Source organism: Poecilia latipinna, unplaced genomic scaffold (assembly GCF_001443285.1).
Source record: "Poecilia latipinna isolate Pla-1442-1.1 unplaced genomic scaffold, P_latipinna-1.0 Scaffold2682, whole genome shotgun sequence".
In the NCBI taxonomy this organism is placed as follows: domain Eukaryota; kingdom Metazoa; phylum Chordata; class Actinopteri; order Cyprinodontiformes; family Poeciliidae; genus Poecilia; species Poecilia latipinna.
The window spans coordinates 24,067-37,680 of record NW_015115298.1 but is presented as its reverse complement, the minus strand read 5'-3'; the positions used below and the strand labels follow the sequence as shown (position 1 = coordinate 37,680).

At 40.7% G+C, this 13,614-nt stretch overlaps 1 protein-coding gene across 1 annotated transcript in view; it reads right to left on the bottom strand.

The window, feature by feature from the left end:
- LOC106938754 (agrin-like) overlaps positions 1–13,614 on the bottom strand; it is a 37,485-nt gene that overhangs the window by 17,437 nt on the left and 6,434 nt on the right. The window contains exons 2-3 of the mRNA XM_015020899.1: positions 11,390–11,614; positions 8,108–8,314 (exon numbers count right to left, since the gene is read on the bottom strand). Coding sequence (XP_014876385.1) covers positions 8,108–8,314; positions 11,390–11,614 — 432 coding nt within the window. The remainder of the gene's footprint in view (positions 1–8,107; positions 8,315–11,389; positions 11,615–13,614) is intronic.

Genomic DNA, 13,614 nt, shown 5'->3' with positions numbered 1-13,614 from the left:
CAATGTGCAGCTAACTCCACCAGAGCTCTCACAGGATCACAGTTTATAAAAAGTTGTGTAATTCATAGTTCTTATGTAAAATTAGTGACTACAGTTTCACCAAAAGGCCTACCAAGTGGGTGGCGCTTATCGCTCTCATGCCTAAATAAGACGCTGATGATTCCTCTGATTGGCTGATAGATGTTGAGCACTAGTTCCACCATGGCTGATTTATGAATATATCTGATGTAAGTGTTTACATCCATAACTGCCTTGATTTTCATTTCATATTTTATTTAATGCAAACACCATAATCCAGAAACTGTTTTTTTTTTGTCAGCATTAACAGAATATAGACAAAGATCTGCAAATATTTGTAATGGAAACGTAGATAGAGACTGCTACAGAAGATCGTTGCTGCACACAGCATTCTGCATCTACAACTACTGAAGAAAACTATGAGTTACAATATTTAATTTCCCCATTGGATTAATAATGTTTTTTTTTTTTAAAGGAAATTAATTTAGACATTGATAGTAAAAACTGTTGAAAACCATCTACAAATTCCATCTACCTCCCAATGATACTCTTACTTTTGATGGAGCAAAATGTTGAGAGGAGCATGAATTATAAGTAAGCAGTCAGAAAATGACTAAATAAAACATGTAAGCAGTGGTGTCATGTTCTATTCTGGTCTGATGATGACAAACAGAGCTTTGAACAGCTCGTCATCCGGAGCTGGGCACACGTATGGCCCTCTGTGACTCACATCCTGCGGTGTCCTTCACCAGCTCGCCTTCTCTCTGTCTGGACACCAGCTAATCGGCTAAATGCCATGTGGTGTTTACATCTCTAAATTGAAAAGACTCAGATATCAATCAAACCGTTTTCCGGAGGAGGACAGCGCTCACGTGCTCTTTGTTCTTGCATCACTCTTGGAGAGTTTGAGTCCAGACAGGGAGAAGAATGACATTAGATGCTGTCACCCACGTGAAAAGAGATTTACGGCTCTGTCAGATGAGGAGAATTTCATCCGTTTGACAGTTGGCAGAGTGATCGATCAATTCAGTCACATGCAGCACTCGAGCCAATGAGACGAGAGAACAAAGAGAAAGAAATCATTATTTATCTGATCATGATAATTCAATATGTGCAATTCTTTTGCAGCAAACTTTTTCTTTTCCTAAACTCCTGACACTGTTCTCAAGAACAAACCGACCACAGATGAAGCAAAGAAATTCTAGTTTGGAGTTTAAGCATGAACTGTTGTAAATTCTGGAACAAGACATGTCTGGAAACACTATGCCTGGGTGTGCCTTTGGATTTATACTATGAACCAGGGCACCTACAGTTATTTTTCCCTTAATGTGGCATATACAGGTCCTTCTCAAAAAATTAACATATTGTAATAAAGTTCATTATTTTCCATAATGTAATGATAAAAATTAAACTGTCATATATTTTAGATTCATTGCACACCAACTGAAATATTTCAGGTCTTTTATTGTTTAATACTGATGATTTTGGCAAACAGCTCAAGAAAACCCAAAAATCCTATCTCAAATAATTTGCATATCATGAAAAGGTTCTCTGAACGAGCAATTAACCTCATCATCTGAATCATCGAAGTAACTCTAAACACCTGCAAAAGATTCCTGAGGCTTTTAAAAACTCCCAGCCTGGTTCATTACTCAAAACCGCAATCATGGGTCAGACTGCTGACCTGACTGCTGTCCAGAAGGCCATCAATGACACCTTAAAGCAAGAGGGTAAGACACAGAAAGAAATTTCTGAACGAATAGGCTGTTCACAGAGTGCTGTATCAAGGCACCTCTGTGGGAAGGAAAAAGTGTGGCAGAAAACGCTGCACAACGAGAAAAAGTGACCGGACCCTGAGGAAGATTGTGGAGAAGAACCGATTCTAGACCTGCAGAAGCAGTGGACTGAGTCTGGAGTAGAAACATCCAGAGCCACCGTGCACAGGCGTGTGCAGGAAATGGGCTACAGGTCCCTCATTCCCTAGGTCAAAGGTCAAGCCACTTTTGAACCAGAAACGGCGGCAGAAGCGCCTGAACTGGGCTACAGAGAAGCAGCACTGGACTGTTGCTCAGTGGTCCAAAGTACTTTTTTCTGATTAAAGAAAATTTTGCATGTCATTCGGAAATCAAGGTACCAGAGTCTGGAGAAAGACTGGGGAGAAGGAAATGCCAAAATGCCAGAAGTCCAATGTAATGTACCAACAGTCAGAGATGGTCTGGGGAGCCATGTCAGCTGCTGGTGTTGGTCCACTGTGTTTTATCAAGGGCAGGTCAATGCAGCAGCTATCAGGAGATTTTGGAGCACTTCATGCTTCCATCTGCTGAAAAGCTTTATGGAGATGAAGATTTCATTTTTCAGCACAACCTGGCACCTGCTCACAGTGCCAAAACCACTGGTAAATGGTTTACTGACCATGGTATTACTGTGCTCAATTGGCCTGCCAACTCTCCTGACCTGAACCCCATAGAGAATCTGTGGGATATTGTGAAGAGAAAGTTGAGAGACGCAAGACCCAACACTCTGGATGAGCTTAAGGCCGCTATCGAAGCATCCTGGGCCTCCATAACACCTCAGCAGTGCCACAGGCTGATTGCCTCCATGCCACGCCGCACTGAAGCAGTCATTTCTGCAAAAGGATTCCCGACCAAGTATTGAATGCATAACTAAAGATAATTATTTGAAGGTTGACTTTTTTGGTATTTAAACACTTTTCTTTTATTGGTCGGATGAAATATGCAAATTTTTTGAGAGAAGGATTTTGGGTTTTCATGAGCTGTATGCCAAAATCATCAGTATTAAAACAATAAAAGACCTGAAATATTTCAGTTGGTGCGCAATGAATCTAAAATATGACAGTTTAATTTTTATCATTACATTATGGAAAATAATGAACTTTATCACAATATGCAAATTTTTTGAGAAGGACCTGTAGTCATCTATGTACGATAGTAAAGAGAAATTCCTTGACAATTTTTCTTCAATAAGAAGTCCATTGGCTGCCTGGTAAATATTCAGACATCAGAAAAGACAGACACTCATACTGCGGCTAAGCTAGTTCTTGTTGTACTACTTATTACAAACTACAGGTGTTACCATGGCTACTGGTAATGTACACTGCCTACTTCCAGCTAACAACCAGGCGGCTAACTTAGATTAACATCAACTCGTTACTAAAGGCTAACATGGCTAATGACCAAGCTAACATTAGCTTTTCAGTCTTAGCATTACTTTATAAGAAGAACATAGAAGTTTGATCTTGATGCTAAAATGGAATCTGCTTTGAATCAATTCTGTGTTTATTTTAGGCCCAATAGTTTCAAACATTTGTTTCCCTGTTTGACCCACTTATTTAAAACTATGCATCAATGTTTTAGCTAACAGTTATGTCAACATGACATGACATAACTAATGAAATACTAGTTATGAGTATTTAACTAGTTGTGTATTTTTTAGCTCTTGAAGGTATTATGATAGCAATATATAATATTATTGTAGTCAAGCTAATAATTAGTTTAAAAATAAATATTAGTTCGCTTTTAAATAATAAAACCATGTAGTAAGTATCTTTAAATGTTTTTTTTTACTACCATCTAATGGTGAAGTGATAGGGATGTTGACATGAGTTTAGATGTATCCTATTGCATTAATTTGATTTGTCATTGTGCGCTTCGAGTCAGACTGTGTGACTGCTGTGTCCACATTGTGTTTATACTTCCTGTAAAGTTTTCAGTAAATACATGAAGGCGTATAGTTGACACTTTATCACTGACGTTCTTATTCAAACATTTTCTTCTTCATTAAGGTCATCATTTCATCACCATATGGAGCATGTCTACCATGAATGATGACATTTTCCTCTCTGTAAACTGAGATTCTGTGTCATTCCTGATGCACGACACACAACGTCACCGACCAACACATGCTCAAATTACAGTATGAATGGACAACGGAAATCATACATTGTACCATCAAACAGGGGTCATTGTGTCGTTATCTTCTATCGCCGCCATTCATTATGAGAACAGAGGCTCAGCACAGGAAACAGAGGAACGTTTCCCACTGAATACAGCGCTGCATTTCCTGACACATGAACCCTGTGCAGTATTAATGGAGTCCCAACAGGCTACTTTTTTTAGGAGGAGAAGACAAGCAAAAAGAAAGAAAAAGAGAGTTTGCAAATGCACATCTCCAGAATGCTCTCACTTCCGCTTTTGCATGAATATCATCTGTGTGAATGTTCTACCAGCCTCAGCGGGCTCCGACGTCTGCCTCGTTTGATGTTTAATTAAAAGCATATCAGGAAGAGAAGGGAGCTTTGTCGTTTGTTGCACTGCGTTTTGAAAAATAAGCTAGTGTCAATAAAAATGCATTACAGAAACATACTAGCAGTTGCTGACAGCTGAGAAATACAGGAAGGATGAACGGAGAGGAAGAAAGTGGCTAAACAAATGAGGGTAGAGTGGCACTGAAACATCATTTGGCAGAAATAATCAAACAGGGGACAACATACATGTGCTGGCGCTGCCATTTCCACTCTTTAATTTATTCAGGCAGCCACATAATGCAGATGAGTGGTGCTTGTTGCCGGTCCTGACGACTGCAGATAACTTTGGTTTCCATCTACGCCCCGATCTGCCTGAGGATGGAGCAGTGCTCCCTGATCATTTGGCGCTGCTGTCGCAACAATAAGCAAACACTCAATTCTTAGAGACAAACATGGCGCTGCGCGTCTGCTGGGTGAACTTCCTGTTTGAGGTAATGTGACACCACAAAACATCAGCAGATTCATCATGAAGCTGCAGCTTTTAGTGTTAGGATGCTTCCAATTCTAGAGGAGATTACCCACATGATGAAAGTGATTGGAGAAAAAAAATATTTTTCAATGGCTTTCTGTGACTTTATTAAAACATATCTATTTATTTGACTAATGCAGCTGCGAACTGGGTCCCATCAGGAAAACCATGCAAACCATGTCCTGTTACTGCTAATTCTTTTACACTCAGAATCAAACAAATACAAAAATACCAAAAGTACCAACTCCCTGACAGATTTTATTTACACTAAATGACAGAAAAGCTATTGGTTAAAGATAACCTGCATAAAACCAATGTACAAGGAAAAAAGTAATTCGCCCTACAGAAGACAATTAGGCCCACTGAAAACAAAACTAGACTCTTTTTCTCAGAATTCTGACTTTAGTCTTCTGACAAAAATTTTTTATATTTCCTTAGTGGTCCTAATCCTCTTCCATACCCCGCCCCCCACCCTACACTGAGCTAGCCAGATAATATTACTGCAGAAGTCTGCAGAAACAGTTAACTAGTCTACTATGACTTACCTGTAAACACAAAAGAGAGCAGAAGCTCTCTAAACTCATTAAATCAATCACTCCACATTTAAAGGAAATTCAATAACAGACTCTCTAACAGACACAGGATTCAATTTGAACCTGGAAAGCTACAGGAACCATTTCAGGGAGTAAAAAAGATCCTAAAATCTTCCAGAGATGCTCTGCAGAGGTGGCGAGTGAGAATGCAAATATTGGCTCAGTTTGCTCTGGGCTTCTTGTGGGGGATTTTCATCCCAGCCTCCCAGTAAAATATCTGGGAGTGAAGCCAGTGAGGCCAGGTTCAAGTGTAACAGCAGAGCATCCACAGCCGCTACAACAAACTGCTGGAGTTCTGCTGACCTGTGGGTTGCTCTCAACTCGGCCATATTCTGGATTCACTCAAATCCACCTGGTGATGACTCCAACTTTGAGACGGGGAATAATAAAATTTACTCATCTTTCTCAAAGTGCTGTTAAAAAAAATAGATTTTCCAAACTATGCTTTTCCAGTAAAGTCCTTTCTCCTGAGGACACCAAGTAAACAATCTCTTTTTTTTAGTTGTAAAAGTGCAACTTCCTCAGAACTTCCTTCTCCAACTGGGAGCGAATGTGACAGGTAGTCAATCAGAAAGTACGGATTCCCCTTCGTGCTTTCTGAGTGGAAAGCATGAAGGGGAATCCCAAACACCTGACACGGCGCAACCCGAAGTCCAGCGGACATCGGAGATGATATGTGGAAACAACATTAATGTTTATTCAACATTTCATGAGAGGAATATCCACAGAAATGACAAAGAGAGGAGTTGGAGCGAAAATGTTACCGCAGTTGATAAACCGGTAACATTTCAGCTGTTTATCGTTAACGTGACATAAATAGGTTATAATGATAAGGCTATTTATTCAGCCGCGTTCGTTTACTTTAAATTCACGTGTGATATAATGTGAGCTGAGCATTACACTAAGGAAATGAGGAAGGGAGGGTCAGTGGAGAGCACCGGAGTTGAGCCTTTTTTCATTCAGTGTCATCAATAGGAAGAAAAAGGCAGGAAGAAACGATAAAGCCGACCAATTAAAATAAGGTTGATAATTTTAATTTATCATGCGATTAATTGATTTATTGTTTATTGCGACAGGCTTTCATTGCTTTTATATTTATTTCAGCCTTCTAGTCATTCCTGGAACTTGGTTAAATGAGTCATTCTTTAGAAATGTGGACGCTGACATTAGCATTAGCTGCTACATGTTTAGCATTGAGGTGTTATTTCAGGCTTCAATTGCTTCACTGCTAGGCCAGCTCCTTTAGCACAACATTCACACAACCATAGACTTTTCAATCAGATTGTTTTTTGAAGCAAAATTAGAGAGAGAAGCAGCTTCATTGTCCATCTCTGTTAATGGATGTCTCTGGTGCGTCAAGTTTATGGGTACCCCAGAAACACACAAATACAAAGTTTCCACTCACAACTGTATATATTAAAAAAAGGGGAGGAGGTGGGGGGAGGGGGGGTTGTTAAAATATATGTAAATTGATCTAATTTTTCTTAAGGTGTTAAATATGAAATACTAGGAAGTATTTTATTGATTCTGCTGGAATTCTTTCAGTTTGTGAAATTTAATCCATTTGTTTCCACAAAGGTTTGAATAAGCAGTCTGCACAGGGCCTGGAACAGCTGAAGTCAGTGGTTTGGAGGAGTGAGTGAATACTTTTGGTAATCTATCATCTCAGACAAAAACATTATATTTGTTCAGATAGCAACGCCTGTTCTGTTTTTGTAGAAGTGAGCAGGTTAAATTGTCATTTTTATGGCCACAGAGCTACTGGAAGTAATTAAAGATTTCAATTAAATGTTAAAGTTTTGGCTATTTTCATCTGTGGCTGCTTTTTATTTTTTGCACAGGCACAGTGGGTCTAAACATCTGTGGTCACAAATGGTAGAAAACTAAGAGCTCTGCATCGATCGGGTAAGCTGGTCGCATTTATCACACATTGCTGGTGATGAAGAAAAGGACTCTGTATGGCAACAGCAAGGTAAGGAGCTGATGCGCACCACAGCATGCAGCAATGAGAGGGTCAGAGGTGAGCGGCAGTTAGGCAGGCAGCAGCAGAAAAAATAAAAAGCTCTTCTTAGGAAATAAGAAACACAGAGAGAGAGAGCAGGAGGAGGGAAGGCTTCTCCAACCTCACAGGTCACATCTTTACAGGATGGTAAACAGAGGAACAGACATTAATGACAAACACATGGAGGCAGATGGACTAAGAGAGAGAGGGGTGAAAAAAAGGAAACAGTACAAGACCCCCTGCTGTTAGGTCCCCACGCAGCAAGGGGGAGGGCTTCACCCCTCTGAGTCCGCCTGATGAGGTCGACCCCGTGGTCCACCTACGGCCCAGAGGACCGGCCACGCAGACACACAACAAAGACAAGACTGAGGCACTGAAACAAGAAAGAATACTTTTAGACAAGACACAGAGACGAGGAGACCGGATCGAGGAAGAGGATGAATGAAACATGAAGGTGGCGTTTTGGTTTGTTTGGACGAATGAAGCGTGACAGGATGAGGAGATGGATGAGAGGTGAAGGCACTGATACTTTCTAGGGAATGCATATATATTCTAGTTTATAGTACAGAACCCTTCACTCTCTGGAGATCGTCAAGCTAAGGAGCTCCAGAAAGTTCAGTCACACCTGCAGCCCGCCCAGACAGGAAAACAGGTAGCAGAAACACAGGAAGTGATGTTCGCCATCTGTGGGCTTCACTCACCGCAGGGCCCCAGCTGCTTGGTCCTGATCAGGCTCTTGCTGAGGCACTCGGCCTTGCGGCGCAAGCAGTTGTTGGGGAAAGTGCTCCCGTCCATGCTGCACAGCGGCTTGTAGGTCTCATCACACTCGATTGGATCACAGGAGCAGCGGGCGCCGCTCTGCTCCACCACACACACGGCGTTGAACTGGCAGTCTTCTCTGCACACCTCTGGAAGCAAAAGAAAAAATGATGAAATGAACCGCTAACAGAGCAAACTGACTTCTTCTGGTGACCTGGACTTAATGCTTCTGGTTTTCAACCCCATTGGTGACCACTGGGAAACGCTCTGCATTCTCTGGTTTATTTTCTTTACAGATTTGTTATATAGTCTGTACAGATGCTGATAAGGCTGGATCTGGCAGTGGCGTGACGGACTAATCGCTGCAAAGGAAAAGGACAACGGACATAAAAAAGAAAAAAAACAATATTCAGAGCTGGGAAGTGTTGAAGTGTTGCCAGCAGTGTGAGCGGCCGAACCGCTGGGAAATAAATCAGTTTTTATCCAAACGGTAATAACATGTCAGGATAGACTGATGTCACCAGTGGGGTGTGGAAACGTTTCTCTTTCAGGAGCAGAGGTCAAACCTTCCAAAGAAATACAATAAAAACATGAAACCAAAACTTTTGTTTATAACAGGCAGCAAATAAAAAACACAGAGACCGTTCTGTGAGTCTGATTAAAGACATTTATGAAGAACCAGATGGCTTTTAGTAGCAGAAATATTTTATTCTAGAAAATACCAATGTCATATCTGGACTTTCTACATAAAATCATGATAAAATTACATAATATAATAGATGGATGGATGGACAGACGGAAATGATGGAACTTTTTAAACTGGGTTAGTTTGGAGAACTAAATATTTTTCATGCTGTGTTATCTCTCTGACTAACTCAGTTTCATAAAAACTTTTCTCTACACAAATGATTCAACCCAACCCCCCCAAACCATTAAACTCAAAGTTCTTCTATAGCTTTGAAGATAAAGTTTCCCAAAAAACTTTGACACAAAAACCCCAACCATTAGTCATAAAATAAAATTTTAGGGTTTGAAATTAAAATCAGACCATTATATTAGCAGGAATTTGCAGAAGGAATTAGGAGAAGCAGAAGGAATACTGGTAATGTGACACGGCACATTTGCTACTGAAGTGAGAAAATCCAATTTGAAGGGCGGCCTCTATTCTGGAGGCGCTCACCACACTTCCACGTTTATTTCACTCCTGATCAGTGGATTAAATTTGTACAGCCATCCAATTCCTTCTCCTCTTTTCTTTAAAAGCCTGTCATGCCACATTTAATTACGCCGCCACTCTATCCGAGTGCGAGGGCTACACGGATGTGCAATGTCACGGTTACAAGGCGAAATGGCCATTTTCATTAGTTACCAATTTGTAATTTGCTTTGGGATATGATTTCATGGATCTGTGTTTCAAATTGAATTATTCTTTTATTTGAAAAACAGGGCAGCACAAACGTGGAAGGGGTTGGAGGAAATAACTCATTCACTTGCTTACATGCATGAACCTGGTCACACAAACACGAGCCAGCAGATCTGCTGTGGCTGAGGTTTATGTGCCCTGCAGCTTCGTCATCTTATCAGGTAGAGCAGGAAGCATAGAATGTCAAAATCTGGATATCAGCCTTCAGTTACAGCCTGAACCAGAGGACGCCCTGTGCTTAGATCCATTCTTGTCTCTGGTGGTATCATAAGGTCTTAGTGCGTTAGTGTTGCCGCATGTTATGGCTGTAAACCTGTGCAGCAGTTCCCCAGCGAGGCTGCGCTGACAACACAACGGCGAAATTGGATTTCCTCCGATGGCTATCAGGCGTACAGTAAAAGCTGACAGCTCTTTGTTGACTGAGGCTTAAACCCCGTGTTCTAATAGCAAAGATAACAGCCCTGGAGGCTTTTATCAGGCAGGACTGGAGGCCCGTGATACAGCTGAGATACAGCGCAGACCCCGTGACCTCACCATAATTTACCTCCAAATCAGCCACAGGAGCACACCAACTTCTTCTCATAAAGTTTCAACCTTCAGTTTAACTTTGGGAAGGACAGATTTACTGTGCCTGGCAAAGTATGCACACCTCTTTCATCGTTGTCACTTTACTGTGCCAAAATATAAAGCTGCAGCATGTAACTTTTACAAAAATATAGTTTTTTTACACTTTCACCATGTTGACAGTTGCGAGATATTCTGTGAAAACATTGATCTCCTCCATCTACTCTCTGAGCTGCTACTGCTGTCTGAAGAAATTCACCAAAAACAACCAATCAGAGCAAGGAGGGGGGGCTTATCAATCAACCTCATGCACTTGCTGCAACAACAGGATCTGTTAGCTGCTGGCTCTGATTGGTTGTTTCTTGTCGGCACTGGGAGAATTGGGAGGAGGTGGAGGAGATCGAATTTATCACACACAGTCTCTCATATTATACTGTCACGACAAGAAGTTCAATAGATAAGGGAAAATAACTATAAAGTTTCAAACTGTAGCTTTAATGTGATTTTATGTGATAGACCAAGACAAAGACGAGATGGAAGAAAACTTTTCTGTTACAATTAACGTCTGAATAGAGGAAGATGCATTTCTACTCAGACCCTTTACTATGACACCTCTGTAGACTAACATCAGAAGCAACTTTATTAATGTAAGTTTTTATTCACAGGCTTTTTATTTCCATCTTTGTGTTAAAATCTATGCAATCATTTATGTTAAATTAATATTAACTGGAGCTACAATGTAAGGGCTTAGATTACAGCACATTCATGCCTTACAATGGCCTAGTTAAAGTTCAGATCTAAGTCCAAATAATAGTTGAAATTGATGTTGATAGCTATTAAAACAACATGCAGCTGTAATTACAGGAAGATTTGTTTTCACAAAGTATTACCTCAGAGAAGCCTGAAAACAAATGCACTCTGCTTTTTAAATTTATAATTATTTACTACTTTGTTTCTATCAAATAAATCCACATGAAATGGCATGAAAGCTTGTAGGTTTAGAAATGCGTAAAAGTTCAGAGGGGAAATGAATGCTTTTGTGAAGCACTGTATTTGACAGCTGAAAGTTGTTTTCTCCTCCTACAACAATGGCTTTGTAAACATTTGTTCATCATGAGGTGATTCACACTCCGTCACAGAGATTAACAAAGAAAAAAATGAGCAAAATAAGTGCAGGGTTTGTCCTGACATGCAAGCCCAGTTGATGAATCTGACTCTTTCAGGCTGTTCCTCTTACCCAACTTTCCACACGCTCCGGCGTGGATCTTCCTGAGGCTGATGCCCTTCTGCACGCCGGTGGCCGTCATGGCGCACTCACTGGGGTAGGTGTGGCCGTCGCTGGCGCACAGAGGCTCGGGTTCTAGTCGGCATGACTCTGGTGGTTTGTAGAGCTGCGGCTGGCGTGTGACAGCCTGGACTCGGCAGATGGTGTTCAGGCTGTTCTCGCTGTCTTTACACGGGTCTGTGGAGGCGGAAACATTCAGGAACAGGTTAGCATGTCAACAGTCATTACAATACTGCTGACAAAACACTTCAGCTGCCGACCCAAAGGCAGCACTGACATACTCAGCAGACTGAGAGTGACTCTGCTAGTTATGGACCAGTAGAACTACTCCGATCTAAATGACCGTATTTATTAGTGGTTTTAATGGTAACTGATCAGCATATTAAATATGTTGCTGCTCTTTGGTCAGAATGAGGACTACGCTGCTCAACCTTCACAGTTTTTAAAAAGAAACTAAACTAGCTGAAAGCAAAGCAGTTACCTATCCATCCATAAAGTCTGTCACAACTTACAGCAGAGGGTCTTACATCCCGTTTTAATGCTGATTCTGTCTGTTAGTTGTTTTTGTTGATGTTTTACTTGTTTTAGTAAAACTGTGTGTGCTGCGTTCTGTCCTGTGACTTGTGCAGCCACGTGCTTAGTTTTTTGTTCTTACTTCTCTTTGGACAAAGGATGAAATGTAGCTATTGTGCATATTTACACTGTGATGAATATGGTAATGTTGATTAATGTGCACTGCCCCAATCAAACAAATTAAATTACATTTAAACATAACCTTGTCAACTGTAGTTTTAAAACAGCACTACCTTAATTTAATCTTTAATCCCCACACAGCCAATAATCAGAAACCAAATGCAATTTTCTAATGATAAGCTGTAGGAGATTTCCACAGCCAGCTGTGGAAATCTCAGGTGGGGGAAGGGGCAGCACGCCATCTCCATTTTTAACAGGACTGTAAGCAAGTGTCATACTACCTTTAACTCTATCCAATCAGTAGATCTGAATAACTTACATTGTAACAAACTGGGACTGTTTCAGTGAATGTTTGTATCATGGAAGCAGCAAAGAAGAGAAGAAAATATCAAAGAAAATGAAAACATATATATTTCTGGATTTATTAACTTATTATTGAATTATTAACAAATAGCCTATATTAAGGTTATGTGACCTGTATTAAGATCTATGAGATCTTATTTCATGACATGGAATAAGATCTCATAGAACAAAATCTCACCATATTAAGACTGCAGGTTTTTCTTAATTAAGGTCAGTCTCACAAAGCACTATATCTGCTTACGATTTTAGTCCAAGTCATTAGTGAAGGCTCCAAATATTACATTGAGCTTGTTATATCGTATCTACATTTGAGACTCTTATTTTGAAGTAAGACAGGAAGTAGTTCTCTAGTTGTTCCCTGATTGATTCGGCTAATAAAGACAGCGCCCCGGGCTAGTCAACCACACTCCATTAACCTTATTATTATTAAATTATCCCTGACAGATAACTGTTAGCATCAACCATTAGCACAAAGCTAGAGAATATTTCAGTGTTTTTTAAAGGAATCAACTATTGTTAAGGTCTGGCTCTTAAACCATAACAAATTAAAGGGAAGCAATGCATGGGATAACTTAAAATGGGATTTATTTAACAAAAATCATAACTAGTTGGGGAGGAGAAGGAGAAAGGGGAGAGAGTGGCAAGGAAACAGAGAGAGAGAGAGGAGTGTCAGGGGGACAGAAAGAATGGGCTTCTTAAACTGGGTTTGATGCCATTCTGGAGACACTGGCCAGTTGCCTCCACTTCCAATCAGCACCAATCAAGAAGTCTAAACCAGGGACGTTAAAGACCCAGAGGAAAGGCCTTGGCACATAACACTATTTAGACCGGTCTAACTGGACCCTGGAGCTCCACCGATAGAAGTTTTCTGGCTGATCTTCAAAAAACCTGACCTGCCAATTCTGATTTTGGCCAATTTATCTGAAATGTCGCTAAATATAGAAAGAAAGTCCCTGAGTTGCCAACAGTGAGGTGACTTGATGATTTTTACTGCAAACGTTTGGACATGACGTGGTGGGTGGTGTTAACCTGATGGGGGGTGTTAACTCGATGGGGGGTGTTAACCTGATGGGGGGTGTTAACTCGATGGGTGGTGTTAACCTGATGGGGGGTGTTGACCT